A 25912-nucleotide genomic window follows, 5' to 3' on the forward strand; every position below is an offset into this window, starting at 1 on the left:
AGTAATTTTAACTATCAAATCTTAGTATTTAAGAAATACATTATATAAGGCTATAACTGCCATAAATAGTAATTCCTCTGATGGATCTGGGCAAAGTAACTAAAAACCTTCTAGAAAGGCTTCATCATACTGGATGCCATTAAGGACATTTCGTGATTCATGGGAGATCAAATATCAACATTAACAGGCGTCTGGAATAGATTGGTTCCAACCATCATGGATGACTTTTATGGCTTCAAGACTTCAGTAGAGGAACTAACTGCAGATATGGTGAAAACAGCAAGAGAACTAGAATTCGAAATGGAGCCTGAAAAGTGACTAAATAGCTGCAATCTCATGATAAAACATTAATGGATAAGGAGATGCTTCTTATGAATAAGCAAAGAAAGTGGTTTTTAAAGATGTTATCTACTCCTGGTGAAGATACTGTGTGAACACTGGTGAAATGACAACAAAGGATTTAGAATATTACAGAAACTTGGTAAAGCAGTGGCTGAGTTTGAGAAGACTAATTCCAATTTTGAAAGAAGATATACTGTGGGTAAAAAATGCTATCAAACAGCATCACATGTTACAGAGAAATCTTTTGTGAAAGGAAGAGCCAATCGATGCTGCAAACTTCATTGTCTTAAGAAATTGCCACAAGCATTCCAATATTCAGCAACCACCATCCTAATTAGTCAGCAACCATCAACATTGAGGTAAGACCCTCTACCAGCAAAGATTATGATTCACTGAAGGCTCACATAATTGTTAGCAATTTTCAGCAATAAAGTATGTTTTAATTAAGGTATATACATTATTTTTTAGACATGCTATTGCACACTTTAGATAGACTATGGTATACCATAAATGTAACTTTTATAAGCACTGGGAAAGCAAAAAATTTGTGTGATTCACTTTATTGCAATATTTGCTTTATTGTGGTAGTCTGCAACTGAACCCACAATATCTTGTAGGTATGTCTTATCATTTTTATAAAGTTTGATAAAATAAGTGGGTCAACAGATAATTTAGGCATAGATACATATGCAGTAAAACCTTTTTTAAAATCAAGAGCATAACAGTCAAAATTCAGCATAGTGTTCACACAGTGGGGAACAGTGCAGGAAGAGGAATACGTTGAGAGAGGCTTACACAGGGAGTTTCCACAGTATTGGTAAAATTCCATTTCTGAGGCTGATGTACATGACACTGCTTAGTTCACATTAACATACTAAACAATGTTTTTATATCTACTTTTATATGGAGGATAACACATTTTTATAAGATGATTAAAGAGATTGGAGAATATTTTATTTAAAATGTTTTATTTAAATAATATTTAAATATTTTATATAAAAATAACTTAAAATTTTAATTTAACCTTACTTCTTATTAGCCAAAATATATTGATTGTCTTGATTACCTAAAGAAATATTCAAGAAAGTGCTGGTTACTACATAAATTTAGAAAATAATTTAGAGTTTATTTTTTAAAACTTTACTGTTGCCAGGTGCAGTGGGCACATGCCTGTAATCCCAGCTCTTAGGCAGGCAGACTGCTTGAGCTTAGAAGTTTGAGACCAGCCTGGGCAACATAGTGAGAACCCATATCTACAAAAAATTAAAAAATTAGCCAGGTGTGGTGGCGAACCCCTGTAGTCCCAGCTACTGGGGGAGGCTGAGGTGGGCGAACTGCTTGGGCGTGGGAGGTCAAGGCTGCAGTGACCTGAGATTACGCCACTGCACTCCAGCCTGGGTGATAAACTGAGACCCTGTCTTTACTTTAAACTTGCTAAACTTTACTACTTAACAATCCAATTACTTGTTGCTAGTCTTCCCCAATCACGTGTCTTGTCAGCAAATTGTAGTTAATATCTCTGACAGCTACATTAAGTTCCAGTGTTCTTCCTAAATTTTAATTATAATGAATATTTTTTGAAACGACAGAGGGAGTAACAAGAAAAAATTAAATGGTGAAGGCATAATAATTCTAACCAAGATTAAACTACCTGATAAGGAAGGAATTCTTGTATTCTGACCTCCGGTAAACAAAGGAGGAAGGGGCCAGGGGCAGTGGCTCACGCCTGTAATCCCAGCACTTTGGGAGGCCAAGGGAGGTGGATAGACTGAGCTCAAGAGTTCACGACCACCCTGGGCAACACGGTGAAACCCTGTGAAACCCTGTCTCTACTAAAAATACAAAAAAAATTAGCCGGGTGTGGTGGTGTGTGCCTGTAATCCCAGTCCCTCGGAAGGCTGAGGCAGGAGAATTGCTTGAACCCAGGAGGCGGAAGTTGCAGTGAGCCGAGATCATGCCACTGTACTCTAGCCTGGGCAACAGAGCCAGACTCCACCTCAAAAAAAAGAAGAAAGAAAGAAAAAAAGAAAGAAAGAAAGGAGGAAGGAGGAGCTGTTTTCCAAAGAATGATCTCTAGAGGAATCCCGATCAATAAAACTGTCAGAAAAAGACATTAAGATGTTATGGATCTGACCAGATGCAGTGGCTCATGGCTGTAATCTCAGCACTTTGGGAGGTGGAGGTGAAAGGACGGCTTGCAGGCAGGAGTTCGAGACCAGCCTGGTCAACACAGTGAGATGCCATCTCTAAAAATTTTTTTAAAAACTTAGCTGGGCATGGTGGTACATATTTGTAGTGCCAGCTATTTGGAAAGCTGAAGTGGGAAGATGGCTTGAGCCCAGGAGTTGGAGGTTAAAGTGAGCTCTGACTGTACCACTGCTCTCTAGCCTGGGTGACAGAGTGAGGTTCTATCTCAAAAAAAAAACAAAAAAAACAAAACAAAACAAAAAAAAACAGAAGATGTTAAAGATCTATTAAATCCTTTTCTCCTGGTATTGTTAAAAATGTAGTTTCACTGACTCATTAAATCTTATAAATGAACAGCATTAAAAAAAAACTAAAACTATAGAATTGTATAAAGCTTCCCATGTAAATTGCATGCATATTTTAAATATTCTATTTTTCTAGTAATTTTATGACAAATCTTGACACTACTATTTACATACTGTAAGATAATAACATGTACTGAAACATTGAAAACACAAACTACTTGCAGAGAAAATCAGTTTGACTTGATGAAAACTGAGGTACAGAATATTGTGAGGTAAACAGAATAGTTTTATTTCAGTAATTCACACTCTATGCATATCATATAAATTGCTATGAATGCAATCCAAAGAAGATATTTACTATGAGAGTAATAACAGTAAGAGGCAATAAGGTTTAGAGGATGGAAATTAGAATAGGGCTTGAGAAACAAGCACAGGAATAAATACTATCACCGAAAGAAATTTCTATCTAGAAAGAAAGCAAGAGGATGTAAGTTCAAACACAGTGACAATATAAGAATATATATCTCTGGCCCAAGGAATATCCCAATTAATGCCATTGTCAGGACTATGGCCAAATAAAGTAATGAAAGCAAAGGCATACACAGTATAAGTAACAACAAACTAATAACGAATGGGAAACAAAAAACATCAAAATTTCATTGCAGACAGGCGCAGTGGCTCGAGCCTGTAATCCCAGCACTTTGGGAGGCCAAGGCACGCGGATCACTTGAGCTCAGGAGTTTGAGACCAGCCTGGACAACATGGCAAGACCCCGTCTCTACAAAAAATACAAAAAATTAGCAGGGCATGGTGGCACATGCCTGTAGTCCCAGCTACTCAAGAGATTGAGGCAGTAGGATGGCTTGGGCCAGGGAGGCAGAGGTTGCAGTGAGCCAACATCACACCACCACTGAGCTCCAGCCCAGGCGACAGAGCCAGACCCTGTCTCAAAAACAAAAACAACAACAACAAAAAACATAATCTCAATGCTGCCCCCAAGAAATGCCCAATACTTTGATGAACTTTTGAGACTGACAGACTAAAGAAGGGAATGGGGAATATACAATAAAATGAAATTATAAAACTGAAGCTACAGGGCTCTGCTTTATTATAATAGCACTAAGTCTGAAGCATATAAAAATGATTAATTGGCTGGGCTCACGCCTGTAATCCCAGCAGTTGGGGAGGCAGAGGCAGTGGATCACCTGAGGTCAGGAGTTTGAGACCAACCTGGCCAACATGGTGAAACCCCATCTCTACTAAAAATACAAAAATTTGCTGGACATGGTGGCTCACGCCTGTAATCCCAGCTACTCACGAGGCTGAGGCACAAGAATCGTTTGAACCAGGAAGCAGAGGCTGCAGTGAGCCAAGGTCATGCCATTGCCCTCCAGCCTGGACAAAAGAGTGAGACTTGGTCTCAAAAAAAAAAAAAAAAAAAGATTAACCATACATAATAAAATAGTAAAAGGGCTGTATATAAGTTACAAGATATTCCAAATTAATAGTTTAGGGGAAAAAATATAGTATATTTAAGCCATAGTTAAGCCTCCAACTTGTGGGGCTTTCTGCTTCCCTATTTGCCCCACTGTGTAAATAAAACTTTAAAAAATCCTATCTGTAAGGGCCTAAATCTGAGACACTCATCAATCCTTCCCAGAAAATACTTGTAAATACCTTCCCACTTTAAACTGCTACAGTTTTTGTTGCTTTGTCACAGTAGACACTGACTATACTGAGAGAGATGATTTGCCATTTATGTGATATATCTGATATCTTCAAATATTATATGTTATACTATGAAATTTATAATAAAAGTATGCCGGTTTCACCAAGTAGAATAACATCCCTTAATAGGAAGATACTATATTTTGTGTTTCAGAATGTCCAGTATATTGGAATACAGTGATAAAACCACTTTTACCCCAGAGAATATCTGAGTCATATGTGTACATCATTCCTTATATTCCACTTGCCCATCTTGGTAAATTTCCACATCACTATCAAAATTGACAACATCATTCTTACAATACTAGATTGACAATTTAGGCAAAATTAGTATGTCCTCTCTTGTGTTGTCTCCAACATTAGATCACACAGTTCTGTCAATTCTCTCAGCAATCTCTGAGAAGTCTCAATTCTCTATTTGGATTTTGTTTCTATTTATAAATCTCTGTCCAGGTCCTCATCTCCTGTGCTTGGGCTTAGCAACCACTCTAGTCCATCATACATGTAAAACTAGATCTTTAAGAAATGATTTTTTTTAACTACCAATTGGGTACGAGCTTGACTATCCGAACGATGAGTTCAATAGAAGCCCAAATCCCAGAGTTATGCAATATATCCATGTAACAAAACTGCACATGTACCCCTTGAATCTAAAATATGTTTTAAAATTTAAAAATATAAAAAATTTAAAAGAAATGTTTTCATTTAATCTCTTCCTTCCTAATTAACTCCTAGAAGAACTTTTTCATTTTTGTTTTTTTAATTCTCCAGCTAAACAAATTCAAAATGTACGCAAGGCTCTTTGCCAATTTCTCCCTGTCCTTCCTTCCCCAAGCCTCTCATAAGGCCTGTGGTACTCTACTTATCAGGCTTCTCTGCCAACTCCATATATACGCATAGCATGCAGACTTTCTTCAAATTTTTATCAAAATTCATATCCTTTAAGAATACTTTCCTAAGTTCACCCTAATTTCTCCTTTAAAATTTCCTGATTTATATGTTACATAATAATTGTTCATATGCTTTCATTTTTTTTCCATTCTGCCCTTAAAGATTCCAATATAGCAATATATTCCTGGCCATAGCAATGAACGTTTCTTTTATAACTTGTTACTATTCCTTATAATAATTTCAATTTTTTATAGCTAATTTCATTTACAAGAATGCTGAATTTTCCCACTGAAATTAATGACTTACTTGGTTAATTTTACATGTCAATTTAACTAAGCCATTGTACCCGGATATCTGGTCAAACATCAACTTGGCTGTCTGGGAGAAGGTATTCTTTAGATGAGATTCACATTTACATCAGTAAACTGTGAGTAAAGCAGATTATCTTTCATAATATGAGTAGGCCTTATCTAATCAGCTGAAGGCTTTCAAGAGAAAAAGACTGAGGTGGCCCAAGGAAAAAGAAATTCTGCCTCAGGACTGCCTTCAGAATCAATTTGTAACCCCTGATTCTGGGTCTCCAGCCTTCCAGCCTACTCTACAGATTTCAGACTCTCCAGCACCTACAACCACTGAGCCATTTCCTGAAAATCTTCCCCAGCCCCAGCCCCTGCCACAAACACAAACAATACTCCTATTGATTATGGTATTCCAGATAACCATTGGCCAATACACTATTCTCCAGTTTAAAATCTTGTTTAATGACTATAGAGGATCCAAGATAAGCCCTTATGTCTCGCAATTGATTCATTCGTTTAAAAAATATTTGCATGTCTGCTGTGTGCTACATTCTGAAGATTCAAAGTTGATTTAACTGATGTCTCTGTTCTCAAGGATTTGAGGGAGATTTAGTTGAGAAAAGATAATTAAAATAACATGTAAATATCATAAGGTTATGAGCTCAGGATACTACTCATGGAAACAAAGAAGAAGGATGTATAATTGAGGTTCCTGTACCAACTGAACCCCACTTCCCATAGGTAAAACCCTGTTCATCACATACTGACCCTTGGAAACCAATTATATACCCTAAGCATATAAAGTAAAAACACAAAAGCACAGTATGTAAAAACAAACACAATATAAATATTACATTGTTAATATTCCTTTTGGATTATTTCCTTACACGAGCTGAACTGGCGAAGGAATCTTAAAATAGGACTTAGAATATTGAAGAATCTTGTTCCAGTTTGAAAAGCCAAATGGATTAACAGGGATTGGAAAGATACACACAAAACCTCACAGTTCATAAACCTCAAGCATACCAGTTAAAATGAATATTGTAGAATAGCATAAGTCTTTAATTCTTTGAAATGTAATAGCACATTAAATCATAAAATCCTTATTTTGAAATCATCTTAAGTATACACAAAAATGATTAAAATTTAAGTTTATTTAAGAATACTTTCAATTAATTTGCTCTAGCCTTTGCACTTGTAAGTATGCCATCTTATATTACTAAATATAAAAATTCAGGATCTAGGTTTACAATGTGAAACATAACCTCTAAATTAAAACATCTAAAAAATCACTAACTTAAACCTGATAGTCAAACCTTAATCAAATCGTACAAAATGGTAAATAAAACAAAGTGTTTTTTTTGTTTTTTGGTTTTTTTTTGGCTTTGGTCCTATATTTAAATTAGGAGATTTCTTTAATTCCTAGTAGTTTGAGAATTTCATAACTTTGTGAGACTACTATGCTAAGGACTATTTTATAAGAATTGCTGTCAGTATTACTGTATGGCATTTTATTCTTTAGGTTAAGTAATCAGAAAAACATTTCCCAATATTAACTAAACCGATATTATTAAATGAACACGGTCTTATAATTTTCCACAAGTATTCTATAAGATAAATTTGCTTTGCTTTCTAGAATCACTGAATGAATCTTGGTGTAGCCAGCCTCCATTTTTACAGATGCCACAAGTTGTGATCTACCCAACGATACTGTAGTTTAATCCTTGTCAAATTAGCAGGGGACACAATGGGGTTCTTTTGGTATCACAAAACCAGTAAAACTTCCATCTCCATAAGCAGGCACACAATAAATCTTTGTTAAATGAATAAATGAAATGCTCACAGGTCTGAAATTCTTATAGTCTGAAATCTCATGATCTCACTCCTGAAAGTTCACCTCAACACAGATGCTGTCAAAGACAGATTTTCCTCTGCAACTACAGGGGCTTCCACATACAGTGTGAGAACATACACCATATACAGCAAAGACATGAGACACATTAACACTTCACGAAGTAATTGAGGCAAATTATCAGAGATCTCTATTGTGCCCATAAAAGCTTTGTATTCAAATACTAATACCTGCTTGCCTAGTTGAAAGCTCAATAACCTCTGTGTAGAGGTTGGAAGGCTAAAAGGGCCCTAAGAAATCACTTAGGACATCAAAAAAGCCTCATTGTGTCCCTTGCTGATTTGACAAAGATTAAACTACAATATCATTGGGTAAATCACAACTTGTGGCATCTGAAAAAATGGAGGCTGGCTACACCAAGATTCTGTAATTGATTCTAGAAAGCAAAGCAAATTTACCTTAAATACTCTTTTGGAAAGTATGATACTTCAGAGGTCCTACAAAAATGGTTTTTAACCTTGTTTAGGTGATAGAAAGCATCAAGACTCCAATAAAGCTACAGATACTTCATCTCAAAAGAATTCCCACATGGATAAAACTTTATATATAATATCAGGAGATTTAATGAGCCTCTGAAGTAGTCCATGAAACTCATGTAAGAAACTTCCGTTTTGTAAATTTAAATAGAATTCAATACATTGGAGATGTGCTAATAAGTTTGAAAACAAAGCAGTATTTTCTATCTAATTCTTTTGATTTTTAAAAACAAGTTATGTTCTATTTATTTTAAATTTCAGACAATAGCAAAGAGGAAGAGGTGATTTCACAACTATCAAATAGAAACATGGTTTTGAAGAACTGAAAAATACTAGCTTAGATAACTGAACTGCGCTGGTAAGTCAGAGTTCCAGATAAGTGACAATCAAACCATTATTATTACATAAATGTCAATCCCAATTCTAATAAAACAACTATAAGAAAAATATTTATTTAGGATCCCAAAGTTAAACAAACATTTGGCTCATTTAATTTTCTTCAATGAGACAATCCATTTAAAGATAGGACTTTAATAAAAACATAAAACTAAGTATAAGCAGTTACATCACTATAATGACTTAAATTCCTGAAATATTAAACATCAATCATGTATTTTAAAAGTGAAACAGTCTCATCACATCCTAATTTATAATTAAGATTGGTTAAGTATGTTGAAACTACAACATTAATTTGTTCAGTATTTGTATTTCTAAGGATAAAATTTTAAATGCTTTTCAAATGTAAGAGGAAAGAAAGCTCAGAGGCCTAACTTATCGTAGAGAAGGAAAGAAGTAACAATTACACAATTCTTTAGAGGTTAATTAAAAACAGGCAAGTAATACCGATGTTAAGGTTTTTACAAACCATCTGCACAACAAACCAAAAGGATGCTAATATCTGCTCTTGTAGTTTAGTTTCCGATGTACATCTTTTGTGCAAATTTCTCCCAGGATGTCTCTTGTCTAAAGGGGGTCCCCAGGGAACCAGCAAGAAGAAATTCTATGATTATGTTCTGATGCAATAAAAGCAAAGACCTTTCTAATTCTGAATTTGAGAAAAATAATGACTCTGCCCCACTTGTGACAGCAATACCCCCATCAGGAACATGAAAATAAAATGGCTATAATTTCTGGTATATTCCTTTTGTTTTTTCAGTTGAATGATACCTAATTTTCTTTTTTTTTTTTTTTTTTTGAGACAGAGTCTCGCTCTGTCGCCCAGGCTGGAGGGCAGTGGTGCAATCTCGGCTCACTGCAACCTCTTCCTCCTGGGTTCACGCCATTCTCCGGCCTCAGCTTCTTGAGTAGCTGGGACTACAGGCACCCGCCACCATGCCCGGCTAATTTTTTTGTATTTTTAATAGAACTGGGTTTCACTCTGTTAGCCAGGATGGGTCTCAATCTCCTGACCTAATGATCCGTTCGCCTCGGCCTCCCAAAGTGCTGGGATTACAGGCGTGAGCCACGGCACCCAGTGCGATACCTAATTTTCTTAAAGTTTTTTTCAGTAAGTTATGAAATCATAAATTAAGCATGTTTTATTATAAATTACAAATTACTGTTTATTGAATTCACAAAAGGAAAACATTTAAACAAGCCTATGTAACATATTTATAGCAACATGAATTCTGGATTCTTCAATGTTCCACTTATAAATTATTATACTTAGGAATTGTGAATCTAGCACTGTGTTTACTTGAATAACTGTACATTTCCTTCACGTAAATTACACTGTGAAAGGGATCAGGAAATGAGGCAAATACCAGGATCTTAGTACACAGTAATCTTTATAATTCTAATTTATCTTCTATATTCTTATTTCTGTTTATCAAAGAATGGTACACTTCCTAAAAATTGCAAAGATAATCAGTAGAAGAGTTAAGTTAGAAGAATCTAGATTTAATGCTTCTCTCCTCTTCAGCTGTTTTAGTTTTCTAAGAAAGGCTACTTAAAGCTAAAGATATATAATGGGTGAGGCCTCACAGGGCAGACTTTGTATGTGAATACCTGTACGCATGACAACAGGAATTCAAAGAACCAGGGTTTCACTCCCAAGACTTGCCACTAACCTGCTTTTGTGACATCAGGCATATAACTTATAAGGGACTTAGTTTTTGCCACCTGTAAAATAAGGATGTTGAAACATGATCTCCAAGGTCATTTCCAATTAAGATACTTGCGTAAGTCCACATTTATGTAAGTATATGAATAACAGAATTACAGTAAATCCATCTGAGAGTATGGACATAGGTATACGTGTAGGAAGGGCAAACGAATGTGTAAAAAAATAAACATTCAATGTTTACATTTGAAGTTTCCTTTCACAGGCAGGGTTTAGACTTTCCATAAAGAAAGGCCCAGAAGACCCACTACTCTCATCCAAATCCACAGCACCCTCCTTTTATGCCACTGCTATACTAATATCTACAAGCAGTATAACCTAAGAGTGTGCTTCCCCCGCAATATAACCATTCTCATATCCAATCCAAGGTAGACTGATCCAGTCTATCTCAATGAGGGTCGGCAAGCTTTTCTGTAAAGAGTTTAATAAATATAGGTTGCCTTTCCCTTCTCAATAGTGCCATCCATCAAGACAGTGCTTGCTGCCAACCTTGACTTCTAACAAATTACTCACTCTGGCCTTCTGACAAGAGTCAGTCCTTGACTCTTCTTGATCCTGGCAAATAAACTTCTGGTACCACTGTATCACGTTTTTATTGCTACTTAACTCCTTTTTCCCTCATTAATTCAAAGCTACAACTTCACGACTTCATCCATCTTGAACCCCAAATGTCAGTATTACTATCACTCATCATTGGCCCAGAAAGATGGTAAGAAAATAGAAACAAAAGAGAAGGGCACAGAGACAGGGTGGGTTCAGGTGAAAGACAGGTGAATGGTAGTATTACCTCCCCTTTCTAGACTCTAAAAAGGAACCAGGTGCTACCTTACTGTTGATTTAAATTAAAATGTCTACTTCCGTGGGAACAGAGAACATTTCACTTTATGCAAAGTGCTCCCTAATGAAAGAACTGTTGTAACAGGGGGGGAAAACCCTCAGTAAGCTTTTTTCTTATGCTTTTATCTAGATCACTCTGCTTCCAGCTGTGAAACTGACTGATGTTTTTAAAGCTCCCAAGGAGCCTCTATAAGAAACCATGGTTACTGGTTCAAAACAGCATCAAAAAAAAAAAAAAAAAAAAAAAAGGAGGTGATAACAATTTGAAGAGAAAAACAGTTTTTTAAAATTTTGTCAAATGAAGCTATAGCAACAAGGAGTAGGCTGATGGCTGGGCAAAGGCTTCAACATGATAATGTCTCTAAGAGCCATCAGGGTGCTTGATCTCTCAGCCCAGAAGGCCCAGCACCTCAAGGGATCATTTTACCTTACCCAAGAGTGATCCCCCAAAGCTAATTTAGTTATTGACTATGGACGATATCTTATAAACTCAACTAATATTCTCGTCACAAGGTCACTGAGTTTGCTTTACACAGAAGCTTACTTGGAAAAAAATTAAGAGCACAAGGTTGCTTAATAAGTATATGAATCTGAGCCAAAACGGTACCTATCATTTTAATATAAAGCTGCCTAAGTCATTCTTACCAATCTTTTTCAAAAAGTTTCCATCAAATGCTCATCTTTTCAAACCCTTTAGTGACCTTGTCAGTTATTAAATAATTCATTCCTTTCATACTTGAGAACCTATCATATTTCAGGCACTGTATGAGACACGGGATATATCACAATAAAGAAAACAGACAAAACTCAAGCTTTTATGAAGCTTATAAACTAATGGAGAAAAGAGACACTAAACACATAACTGCAAATTGTGTTAATGTGCTAGGAAGAAAAAAATAAAAGGTATTTACTGGGATTTCAAGAAAACTTTCTTTAATTTTTCAAGAGATCAAATCCTCACAGCTATTGATGGTGGTTTTCAAGAGATCAAATCCTCACAGCTATTGACGGATACATAGAAATGGTGATGGATTCATCATACTCTCTACTTTTGTATATATTTATAAATTCTTAAAATAAAAATTTAAAAATGAAAGAAATAGGAAGAGACCTGAAAGATAAGTAGGTGTTAAAGGAGCAAAGCACGTCAGAGAAGAGTGTTCTCTAGGCCAAGAGAAGAGCAGATGCATCAACTCGGAGAACTGGGGAGCTTGGCATATTAGAGGGATTGAAGGAAAGATTTGATAGCCTGGTCTCTAGAAACTATTTTTTTAAAGCCCCACCAAAAACTAAAGAACTGTCACATCCACAAGCTACAGATGGCAGATATTCCAAACAGTAATAATGGAAGCTAACTTTTTGAGCCTTCACTAAATGCCAAGCAGTGTGCTAAGAGTTACTGTACTTTATTTCATAGATGTCTTAGAACAATCTGTGAGAAAGATACATTTTTTCCTAGTTTGCAGGGGAGGAAACTAAGGCACAGAGAAATCAAGAAACTTGCCTAGAAATGTCTGATTGCAGAACCTGTACTTTTTCTTAACTACAATCGTAAATACTGCTTACCACATGTCCAGGTGACATTAAATTCTTGGTCCATTTCCACAATTAGCTTGGCCTTTGTGCTTAAATTATTTCATCTCTTGCTCATTTCACAAAATGGAACAGGAGTAGATTTTATATTAAGGTCTTCCTAGCTTTTAATGTATCTTTCCAATTATGTTACTACTTTTTTCATACCAGAAGTTTATACTTACAGTATTTTATAGATCATATGATATAATTTAGGTGAATATCTAAATTTTGATAATTTATTAATCATTCAACAAATACTGGTCATCTTCGTGACAGGTGCCCCACTAGGTGTTAGGAATACAGCAGTAAGCAAAACAGTTCAAAATCTCTGCCTGCATGGCATTTATAATTTAGTGAGAAGAGACAGACAATAAATAAAACAAATAAGCAATATAGTATGTTAGAATATGGTAAGTCCTATGGAGAAAAGAAATCAGGAAAGGAGCAAAAGAATTGCTGATTTCCCCATGCCAATCATGAGCAGGAATTTGTTGGCACTAAGGCAAATAAAGACAAGCAATGTCTGATTCCCTGCATTGAGCTGACTACAGTTTGGTAAACACAAATATGAGGAATTCTACAAAAGACAAACAAAGTGCCATGGGTCCACATAGGGAAGAGCTGTAAGGCAGAAGAAACTGAGTTGCAACCTGGATTTTACTCTCTTAAAAACAAAAACACTAAAAAGAAAAAAAAATTCCCAAAAAGAATGTGAGACCTGTATATTAAATCCACATTCCTAATTTTATAAAACCTTATTGATAAATATTTTAAGAAGATTTGAAAAAATAGAGACACATACTATTTTCCTATTTGAGAAGACTATAATTAAAAACATCAAAGTTATAAGCTTAATACAAATCAAATAACTATAACATGTTTTAGAAACATAATCTTATAAGAATCTCTACTACAATTAAAAAAGTAAATGTAAGAAAAGCCAAGGAAGTCTTGAGAAATGGGAGTACTGAAAGTAGATATGCTCTCATGATTATGAAAAGATACCAGTATGCTTTTCTCATTTGCTTTTCCTTCCACTGACTTCCCTCCTATTCTATGAGTAGCATCCATATCTTTGGTAAAGTTTAAAAATGAAAAGAGAAAGAACTAGTTAATATTTACCTTATGAATTAAAGAAAGAATTTTACAGTAAGATAAAAGTTTTTGAAAGTCTGGTATTCCCAAAGAAGGAATTTGTTAGACACTAATATATTCTGGCCAATATTGAAATAGTAGGATTATAGTTTCTTCAATAGTACAGAGCAGATATCCCTTCTGCTCATGACAGTTAGAACATGGGGCCTGTCAATTAGGGTAGAAAGATGATATAAATTAGAAAAAGTATAAATTATATCCCCAAACACCTGATTCTAGACAAAGGATTGTGGGATTAAAAGGTGAGACACAGATAGAAGATGCAAGTGACCAATACTCCCATCATCTTTCAGGCAAAGGCTGCAGAAGAAAAGAATGTCTGAGGGAGTAAGGAAATCTGGGAGCTAGAACAGTCAGCTTCACTTCCCACTAAGACTGTACAAAATGACTGCCTTCCAGGAACTTCCCTGCCACATGTGCACACACACATTTTCTCTCACACACACACAGACACACACACACACACACCACCAACTTCTTTCCTCTCCCTATGCCTACTCAACAGAAGCTGGAGATAGTCACACCAAAATATATGCACAGAAACCAGGAAGGTTGAGGAGGAATGTGAGATCAGCTCTGGCATCTCCCTTATTTCTCATGTACCATGGAAGGTACTAGGAAATTTCTGTGTGCTCTAAAGTAGTACGGGAAAAGTAACTTAAGATACAGAATGACGAGTTTGCCAGCGGGGCAAAGTAATTCCATAGCAAGAGGCCTGGAAGAGAGAATACCTGGCTCAGGGGGCCAACCCAGACCTCAGGCTATCTGTGACACCAGGAAAGATGGCCAATGAATCCCAGGAGTCAAAAGAACAGGTCTCGGGTAATACCGTTTGCTAGTTTACTAGTTGTGAACCTCAGTGGCCACAGTTCCAGGGAGAGGCCAGTAAGAAACCAGAAAAGATAGTACATAGACTGAGGGTCTTGGTGTGCTTCCACCACTACAAGTTCACACGAGCCAACCCATAAGTCTAGATTCTGTTATGGGCAGGTCTGAGGAAGAGATAATATTTGAATGAATAGTATCCAGAAGCTGAAATATCCAAACAGAACAATTTAAACTATTGGATAAGACCCAGTTTACCAGATGGGAGTTAAGTCTGGTACTCTTCCTCAGGCCATCCAGTGACCAGGGTTCATCAAAAGGAACAGATAAGAAAAATAAAGAAGCTATATTTTCTTGCACACCTGAGTATGAATAAGGTGTGATCCTACTACAGATTTCATGATGATTATTTTATCTGAGAATTGAACAGAAATACTTCGCACATTAGAAACCAATATCACCTTAAGATTAACAGTGGACATTCAGTTGAAGATGGCAGACTGAGCCCATTCATCTACCTCTTCTCCTACTAAAGACCTCAGGTCAGAAGGGCAGGCCACAAAACAACTGAGTGAAAAACCACCAGTGATGGCCAGTACAACTCTAATGACAAGTTAAGTGTCAGCCACAGCATTTATCATGAGTCTAAAGTCTTTGTCTGATGGCTTATAGTGTGAACTTTGAAATGGAGATAATAGCAGGCTATAGACAATCTCAGTGGAGAGAGGGGGTGGGGAAAGGAAGACAACTCAGAACTAATCAGAACTCTTCCAGCAGAAAAATTCCTTTCCTACAGCAGAAACTGAGGGACAGGGCCCTGCTATCAGCCTTGTCTCTGCAAGTGCATGATAAGAAAAATGAGTCCAGGGACGGTAGCTCAGGGCTGTAATCCCAATGAGACCGAGTTGGGAGGATCGCTTAAGGCTGGGAGATCCACACCAGCGTAGGCAACATACAGAGACTTCACCTCTACAGAGGGGAGGGGAGGGGAGGAGGGAGGGGAGGGGAGGGGAGGAGGGAGGGGAGGGGAGGGGAGGAGGGAGGGGAGGGGAGGAGGGAGGGGAGGGGAGGAGGGAGGGGAGGGGAGGAGGGAGGGGAGGGGAGGAGGGAGGGGAGGGGAGGGGAGGAGGGAGGGGAAGGGAGGAGGAAGGGGAGGGAGGGGAGGGGAGGGTAAAGGAAAGCCCACCTCTCACTCACCACAGCAAGCAGGAAGCCAACTACAGAGTCCCATGGTCAGCCACGATGCTCAGTGGGTAAGACAGTATTTTGTAAAGGGGAATAATGATCTGTACAGAATTACACCAGTTCCAAGATTTCAAAGGCTATCATTCAACTATCAGCATCAAAATAATTTGAGGTGTTTATGTGCCCTACTCTAGACTTACTGAATCAGATATTTGTCCATGGGACCAGGAACCTACATTCTACCTGGGCCGCTAAGCAATGGTTATATACATTGAAGTAAGACAACCACTGATTGTGACCTTTACTTGAAAATACTGTAAAGAAGAAAGCTAACAATCACTGGCCACTTAATAAAAACCAACGGAGGCAATAAGGTGAAGAAGTAGAGACACAATGACCCAAAGAAAATACAGTAAGGCAACAAAAATAAATAAAATTTTCCTAACTTTATTGGTATCTTGAGAGAGATTCAAGAGGCCAATATATCCACAGAACAACAACAACAAAAAAATCTGTTCTTATAATAATCAAGGAACAAGAAGAATTTTGGGAAAATAAAAATTGTTTTCAAAATGAAATAATATGACTTTCAGTGAATGTCAAGATGGAATAAGCCCTTTACAGCCTATCTCCCTCACTGATTACAACTAAAAACTCTGGGCAGAATACTAAAAGCAACTTCCTGAAAACTGAAAAGTAACAATGTCAGGTATGTTGGAGAAGAAAGACAAAATGTGAAGAATAACCAATATGAAGGTAACTTTACTACTATTTTTTTTAATCCTTTCTTTATCTACCACTCTGACTTGAGGGTGGGCAGAGTCCCAGAATTAGGCAGCAGACATACATGGCAAAACTCCAGGAGAAACCCCCTCTTTCTAGTGGGTATAAAACAAGCATCTGTGGGCTACAAAGTATGTGGTTTGGAGCAGTATGAGGGGAGTTCCCAGTTTCTTTACTCTTTTTTTTTTTTTCTTCTCTGCTGACTCTGCCTCAAAGCCAGTCTAAGTCATGAAGCTGCACTACTGAGGCAGCACATCTGAAAGCCTAAAAGAAACCTGTCCTTCTGTCCTGAGAAATGGGAAAGGGGCCAGAGTAGTAGGAAGAATATGGGAAGAATCTTCACTATGTATTTCTCTGGGGCATAACAGTGGGGGAAGGGGACACTAAGACTCGAAGAGAAAGAAACCCCTGCTACCAGTGAAAGGACTAGGAAAAGAGGCTCCTGGGGGCCAGACAGCGTAAGGAAAGTCTCTGAGAGGACAGAGATCTAATTCCAAGTTGCATATGTGTAGAAAAAGCACAAAGAAATATAAAAGCTGGCCAGGCATGGTGGCTCACGCCTATAATCCCAACACTTTGGGAGGCCAAGGCAGGCAGACTGCTTGAGTCTAGAGTTTGAGACCAGCCTTGGCAATGTGGTGAAACCCCGTCTCTACAAAAACAAAAACAAAAAACAAAAATTAGCTGGGCATACTCTGGGGCTGAGGTGGAAGGATCACTTGAGCCCTGGAGGCAGAAGTTGCAGAGAGCTGGGATTGTGCCACTGTGCACTTGCGGTCCCAGCTGCTAGGAAGGCTGAGCTGGGAGAATCCCTTGAGCCTGATGGGTAGATGCTGCAGTGAGCCCAGATCATGCCACTGCACTCCAGCCTGAGCGAGAGAGGAAGATATTTGTCTTAAAAAACAAACAAACAAACAAACAGGCTCAAGCAATTCTCGCACCTCAGTCACGCGAGTAGCTGGGACCATAGGCGCGGACCACAGGTGCACACCACCGGCCCAGCTAATTTTTTTTTTTTTTTGGAGACTGAGTCTCGCTCTGTCTCCCAGGCTGGAGTGCAGTGGCATGATCTCGGCTCACTGCAAGCTTCACCTCCTGGGTTCAAGGGATTCTCCTGCCTCAGCCTCCCGAGTAGCTAGGACTACAGGAGCCCGCCACCATGCCCAGCTAATTTTTTGTACTTTTAGTAGAGACGGGGTTTTTCCATGTTGCTGTGGCTGGTCTCCAACTCCTGAGCTCAGGTGATCCACCTGCCTCAGCCTCCCAAAGTGATGGGATCACAGGTGTGAGCCACCACCCCGGCCCCAAATGAATCTTTAAACTCAATGCAATCGTAATTAAAAATCCTTCATATGTTTATTTTTTAATTTGATGAATATATTCTCAAGTTAATTTGGAAAAATATCAAAGAATAAAACAGTTTTGAAAAACTAATAAAAGAACACTTTAAAGCTACAATAACATTAAAAATACATAATTACGCCATGACAGATAATTAGATCAAAGGAACTTTAGTAGAGACAAAGAAATATACGTGTATGTGAAAATGTTACACTGGGTAAACTATACTTTGAAATCTGGGTAAAAATGAAACATTTACTAAATGCTATCAGAACTAATCTAGATTTCTACATATCATTTATAAAAATTATGAAAGATTAAATATTTTAAAATATTCAAAGTAGATGAAAAACCAATAAACACATGACAAAGTCAAAAAACTGTAACTTAACTGACATTCCTTTTTTAATCATTTAGATTGCCATTATGTTAAAAAAAAAATCTGTGAATGTAAGTGTCTGCATTCACTGAGATGTATCAAACATTTAGAAATTTCTACACTAAAAAAAGAGAAAAAATGTAGAGGAAAAACTAGGTCTGAATACTTAAACATTTCAAAACTTCTATACATAAAAATATCGCAAAGTAAAAAGGCAAATAGAAAGGGTAAATGTATTTGCACAAAACATGACAAAGTTAATATTCTTAATATATTCAAAATTCATACGCAATAGTATAAAAATTGGTAAGACTCCAATGGATAAGTAAATAGAGAACTCTAAATACAACAAAGAAACAAATTAAAATGAAATGCAATTATCTACATGCCAATTTAGCAAACACTAGGGTGGTGGAACACCCAATGGGATAATGTGGTGAAGCAGACATGCTCACTTGCTGACAATGAGCAAAGGTTGACACAATCTTACTAAGGAGCAATCTGACATACTAAGAAGAAAGAACCTTAAAAAAAGCCGACAGTATTATTAAAATTTGGGAAAGTCTTCAATTCTAGCCTCACATTTGACAGCTGCATTACAAGAAAAGTCACATACCATTTTGAGCACCGGTTTCTTCAATGTAAAATATCAATACCAGTCATTAATTCACAGAGTTGTAATATTTAAAAGAGAAACAAAGCCTGCAAAAATGTCTGAAAAACTACAAAGCACAGGGTTGCCCAAGGGTCTGTGAACTTTAGGAAATTTTTGAAGATCTTCAAACTCTGACTGAACATGTGTGAATGTTTGTGAAAAGATCTACACAGATTTAAGTAGACTCTCAAAGGGGCCCTGATTCAAAAGAAAGCTGAAAACCACTACAGGCATGGAAAATAAAAGTAAGAATCTTCTTCCCAGTGTCCAACTTGTTTCCTGACACACTATAGGCCCAAATTAGGAATTCACTGTAAAAATTCAGATAGTATTTAAGATGATATTCAACTTACCCTGTTAATTTCTAAGCCCCTCAGAGTAGTATTTAGTGATTTCTGAGGAGATTAACTCATTCTCTGATGTAGCTGTAATTGGAATCTGAAATTAGGAAAACAGTAAGTCAATCAATTGGATCTACTTGGATCAATCACATGAAATTAATGCAGTCTACTTTGGAAAATGGGTGGGGGAGCAGTAAGTAAACTTAATATATTTAAAGTACTATTCTGAATTCATTAAGATATGCATAATTAATATATAAACTACACTGGGACATTTCTCTTGAAGCAAACAAAAATAAAATTGCAAATATTTTAATAAAATGGAATACAGAAAATTAACATTCTACAAAACAATTTTTTTATCATTTGAAAAATAGTTTTTTAAAAAATTGACATTTAGTAACTATATTTATGGGGTACAGTGATATTTCAATACATATATAGAATGAGTAATAATCAAATCAGGGTAATGGTATATCAATCACCTCAAACATTCATCATTTCTTTGTGTTAGGAACATTCAAAATCCTCTCTTCTAGCTATTTAAAAATACACACTAAATTCTTGTTAATGATAGTCACCCTACATTGCTACAGAACACCAAAACTTATTCCTCCTATCTAACCTATAATTTTGTAACTGTTATCCAACCTCTCCCAATACCTGCCTCCCAATTACCCTTCCTGCCTTTAGTAACCACAATTATACTCTCTACTTCTATGTGCTCAACTTAGTTTTAGCTCCCACAATATGAGTGAAAATGTGCTATATTTGTCTTTCTGTGTCTGACTTAAATATTTAACTTAATACACTGTCCTCCAGGCTCATCCGCGTTGCTCCAAATGACCGAATTTCATTCTTTTTTATGGCTGAATAGTATTCCATTTTGTATATATACCGTATTTTCTTTATCCATTCATCTGTTGATAGACATTTAGGTTGATTCCATATCTTGGTTACTGTGATATGCCGCAATAAACATGGGAATATACATATCTCGTCAACATACTGTTATCCTTTACTTTGGATAAATACCTAGTAGTGGGATTGCTGAAACACACGGCAGTTCTGTTTTCAGTTTTGAGGAGTATCCACGCTGTTTTGCATAATGGTGGTCCTAATTTACATTCCCACAAATAGTGTATGAGTGCCCTTTTCTCCACATCCTTGCCAGCATTTATTTTTTGTCTTTTTGATAACAGTCATTCTGAGGTGAAATAATCCTCATTATGGTTTTGATTTTCATTTCCCTGATGATTACTGATGTTCAACATTTTTTCATGTTGGCCTTTTGCATATTCCTTTTGAGAAATGTCTAGTCAGATCATTAGCCTATTTCTTAATTGAATTATTGGCTTTTTGCTGTTGAGTTTCTTACTTATTTTGGATATTAATCTCTAATCAGAAGAATCGTTTACAAACATTTTCTCCCATTCTTCAGGTTGTCTCTTCACTCTGTTGATTGTTTTCTCTGCTGTGAGGTGTTTTAGCTTGATGTAATACCATTTGTCTATTGTTGCTTTTGTTGCACCTGTGCATTTGAAGTCTTAGCCATAAAATCTTTACCCATATAAATGTCCTGAAGTGTTTCAGATTTTACATTTAAGTCTTAAACCATTTGGAGTTGATTTTTGTATACAACGAGAGATGAGGGTCTAGTTTCATTCTCCTGCATATGGATATCCAGTTTTCCCAGCGCCATTTATTGAAGAGGCTTGTCTTTTCCTGAATGTATGTTCTCGGTGCCTTTGTTAAAAATCAGTTGGCTGGCCGGGCGCGGTGGCTCAACCCTGTAATCCCAGCACTTTGGGAGGCCGAGGCGGGTGGATCACGAGGTCAGGAGATGGAGACTATCCTGGCTAACATGGTGAAACCCCGTCTCTACTAAAAATACAAAAAACTAGCCGGGCGTGGTGGCGCGCGCCTGTAGTTCCAGCTACTTGGGAGGCTGAGGCGGGAGAATGGCGTGAACCCGGGAGGCGGAGCTTGCAGTGAGCCGAGATCACGCCACTGCACTCCAGCCTGGGAGACACAGCGAGACTACGTCTCAAAAAAAAAAAAAAAAAAAAAAAAAAAAAAAAAAATCAGTTGGCTATAAATATGTAGATTTATTTCTGGGTTCTCTTCTGCTCCATTGGTCTATGTGCCTGTTTTTATGCCAGTGCATGCTGTTTGGGTTTCAACTGCTTTGCAGTATATTTTGAAGTCAGATAATGTGATGCCTCCAAAGTCCTCTCCCACACCTCAGGAATTCTTTGCCTATTTGGGGTCGTTTGTGGTTTCAAACAAATTTTAGGATCTTTTTTTATATTTTGGTGAAGAATGTCATTGGTATTTTGATAGGGCTTGTGTTGAATCTGCACATTGCTTTGGGTAGTATGGTCATTTTGACAATATCAACTCTGTTAATCCATGAACATGAAGTATGTTTCCATTTTTTGTATGTCCTCTTCAATTTATTTCATCAGTGTTTTGTAGTTTTTATTGTAGAGATCTTTCACCTCCTTGGTTAAATTTATTCCTAGGTGGGGTTTTTTCGTAGTTATTGTAAATAGAATTGCTTTCTTTTCCAGGCTAGTTCATTACTGATGTATAGAAATGCTACTGATTTTTGTTATGTTGATTTTGTATCCTACAACTTTACTGAATTTGTTTATCAATTTTAAAACTGATTTTAAAAAAGTAGAGTTTCTAGATTTTTCTATATATATGAGATCATGTTATCTGCAAACAGAGACCATCTGACTTCCTCTTTTCCAATGTAGATGCCCTCTATTTCTTTCTCTTGCCTATTTGCTCTGGCTAAGGCTTCCAGTACTATGTTGAGTAAGACTGATTAAAATGGGCATCCTTGTCTTACTCGTTTTCTTACAGGAAAAACTTTCAACTTTTCCCCATTCAGTATAATGTTAGCTGTGGGTTTGTCATATATGGCCTTTAACTGTATTGAGATATATTCCTTCTATGTCTAATTTGTTGAGAGATTTAGCATGAAGGGATGTTAAATTTTATCAAATGATTTTTTTCTGCATCTATTGGGTGATCATACTGTTTTGTACTTCATTCTGTTGATGTGATTAATCACTTTTATTGATTTGCATATGTTGAATCATTCCTAGGAAAAATCCCACTTAGGCATGGTGTATAATCTTTTTGATGTGCTATTGGATTCAGTTTGCTAGTATTTCGTTGAGGATTTTTGCATCTGTGTTTATCAGGAATATTGGCCTGTAGTTTTCTGTTTTTGTTATATATCATGACCTTGGAGCTGAAGAAGCTGGCAGCCCGAAAAAACCCATAGGCCCAGACTCCCCTACAAAACCAACCAGCCAAACAAAACAAAATCCTGTTCTCTCTAGGCAAAAAATAAGGAAAGAGACAATCCAGACAGAGGCCATTATACCTAGCCAAACATCACCAAAACCACAAAAACAAAAGTAAAAAACAACTCTGTGTCTGTAGCTCCCACCCACACCAGCAAAGGTGAGGTAGGGAGCCTAGATGTCTGTTCTCCTCTAGGTGTAATAAGGCATTCAATTCTCCCGACAATGGTGATGTCAGAGAAGGCCAGTAGGGAGCCAGTCCCTGCCATGTGATAATGAGACCTCCTTTTCCACAGGGTCAGTGAAGACCACATGGAGAGCTTGGACCTTCACCTAGTAGTAACAAGGTACCCTTCTCTCTTTCTGCCATAGGCTGTTTTTGGAGAAGCCTATTAGAGAGTCAGGCCTTTCACCATCACACCGTAAAGAGACTATCCCCTGGTGGAGGATATGTGGGGAACCATAATGACATATTCCTGCCCCTGACAGCCAGGAAGAAATCAACGGGAGCCAGAACTCCCACCCACGACCAGCAGTAACAAAGAATCTCTCCCTAAATTGAGTGTCAAGAGAGGCAAAGTAGAGAACCTGGACTTGTATCCCGACAGGATAGTAATGAGGCTTCCCTCCTTCTCATGTAGGGGCAGGGCCAGAGGACGCCAACTAAATCAGAATATTTAAATAAGACCCAGAGCATCAGCACGTAATACCAAAAATGTCCAGGTATCAAATAAAAATCACTCATCATACCAAGATCCAGGAATATCTCAAACAGAATGAAAAAAAAGACAATCCACAGATGCCAATACCAAGATGATGGAGGTATTAAAATTATCTGAAAAACATTTTTTAGCAGCTGTCATAAAAATGACTCAAGGAGCCATTACAGACATACTTGAAACAACAAAATAGTTGAGTCTCAAAAACCAAGCAAGATATAAAGAACATACCCCAAAGAAAGAAAAGATATAAAGAACCAAATGGAAATTTCAGAACTGAAAAATGTAATAGGTGAAACAAAAGATGTAGTGGATGGATGCAACAATAGAATGGAAGGGACAGAGAAAAGAATCACTGAACCAGAATATAGAACAATAGATATTATCCAGTCTAAACAACAGAGAGAAAATAGCCTGAAAACAAATAATTAGAGCCTGGACCTATGTGACTATAACAAAAGATCTATCTTCTGCCATGGAGTCAAACAAGGAAAGAAGAAAGTGGGCAGGGCTGAAAAAGTGCTCTTAGAAATAAAACCAGATAACTTTCCATGTTTGGCAAAACATAAATTTACAGATTCAGGAAGTTGAGTGAACCACAAACAGGATAAACCCAAAGCAATCCACATCGAGGCATATCACAGTTAAACTTCTGAAAGCTTAAGACATAGAAAATGTAATAAAAACAGTAAGAGAGAAATGATAATTTACCTATAAGAGAAAATAATTCAAATGACAGCAGACATCTCAACAGAAACAAAGGAGAAATGAAAGAAATGGCACAATATTTTTTTACTGACGTCCACACCTGATCATCTGTGTCTATTTTTGCATCTGTTTTTTCTCTTGTTCCTGGCTCTTGGCATGTCTGGAATCTGGGGACTCAATGTCAAACACCGTATCATTAAAAACTATAAAGGATGTGAAATTTATCTTCAATTGAAGAGTTTCTTTACTTTCTGGTTGGCAGTGGGAGCTAATCAAATCAGAGATCAAGCTAACTTGAAGCTTGTTTTCAATCTTATTAAGACCTAGTATACTTCTGGTTCACTCTTACCGCTAGGATGCAGTTGTTCAACCTAGGGTGTTTACCAGGACGCCGCTATCTCTAGCACCATGAAACTGCCAAAAACTCTGCTGAGCTTCTTAGTTTGTTAGCAGCCACTTTCTGCTCAACTTTCCTGCTTATTGGTTTGTGTTGCTTACTAAACTGTGACAACTCTTAAGGGAAACAAGGTTCAGACTTCTAAGCTCACTTCTCTGTGACTGTCTTAGCCACTCAAGCTCTAGCTACCTTGGTAACCATGAACTCCAACAGTCTCTCACCAGGGTTTGGGACCCCTGGTCTAACTGACCTCCCTGAGTGAACCTGTCTTATATGGCAAAGGTGGATTAACTCCTTGAATTATATAGCTCTTTCAATATCAAACTCTGTTGAAAAAGCATCAATGATTTCTCATACAGAAGAATAAAGTCCCACCTCATTAGCTAACTCTACAAGTCCACTCAGAATTCTGTCCTTACAAATGCCTAACTTCCTGCCTTATTCTCCAGTCAATTCCCACTGTCAGGTCTTTCCTCAGATAAATCCCTCTTCCTGGAGTAGCACTCCCACCTCCTGGCTCCCAAGAGAATCCATATCCTACTAAACTTGCAAACCCCAGTTCAAATTCCTCTAAAAACTCCATCAAGCAACTTGTTTCCCCTCTCCCTTACTCATTAAGGTATGTGAGAACAGGTTCTGTATGTGTATGTTTAAATTCTTTTTTAACTCAATATTATTCTGTTGCTCATTTAAAAAAAAAAAACTAATAATAATTTTTCAGTACCCACCACACGCCAAGCTTTTCTAAGCACTGGTTTTACAGCAGAGAACAAAAGAAAAGATACAGTCCCTGTTGTCACAGTGCTTACACTTAGATGAAATGAATATGAACTATTCAGGTGTTAATTTAGCATAACATATCAAAATTTTCCCTGTTGACCAAGTAGGTTGTCTTCAGCTTTTACTATGACAAGTAATCATTGTGAATGCAGCTCTAAAATAGTTTTTTTTATTCTTTGTTTTATTTACTTAGGGTCAATTCCCAAGAGCAAGATCATTAATCCATGCCCTTAGATATGTTTATGGCTTTTAAGATATACACTACCATACTACCTCTCAAATGAGTTGTTCCAATTCCAAAAGCAATGCATGAGTATTTGATTCCCTATGGACTTCTTTATTATGGTTACTCAATAAGCATAAAAAAAGTTATTCACTATTGTTTTTAATTACCAATGAGGTTGAACTCTTTTCCTTATGAGCTAATGGGCATGTCCTTTATTAATGTAGTTGCTGGAATCTTAGTGTCGTAAATATTTTCATACTACAATAATCATGTAAGGTCATATCTGTGTTTTCCACTTGTTATTTTTCTTTTTAGTTTTAATTGTGTTGGTTTTCTTCATACAGATGTGCTTAACTTTTTATAATCACTTCTTTACAGTCTTCTTACTTTAGAAGATTACTATTCTTTGCAGTTTCACTAG

At 37.1% G+C, this 25912-nt stretch overlaps 1 protein-coding gene across 1 annotated transcript in view; it reads right to left on the minus strand.

The window, feature by feature from the left end:
- Positions 1 to 25912, minus strand: part of LOC141408272 (uncharacterized) — a 149283-nt gene that overhangs the window by 42349 nt on the left and 81022 nt on the right. The window contains exon 6 of the mRNA XM_074010893.1: positions 19351 to 19435. Within this exon, the coding sequence (XP_073866994.1) occupies positions 19355 to 19435 (81 nt within the window). The 3' untranslated portion in view covers positions 19351 to 19354. The remainder of the gene's footprint in view (positions 1 to 19350; positions 19436 to 25912) is intronic.

The sequence above is a fragment of the Macaca fascicularis genome, chromosome 13 (genome assembly GCF_037993035.2).
Source record: "Macaca fascicularis isolate 582-1 chromosome 13, T2T-MFA8v1.1".
Taxonomy (NCBI): Eukaryota; Metazoa; Chordata; class Mammalia; order Primates; family Cercopithecidae; genus Macaca; species Macaca fascicularis.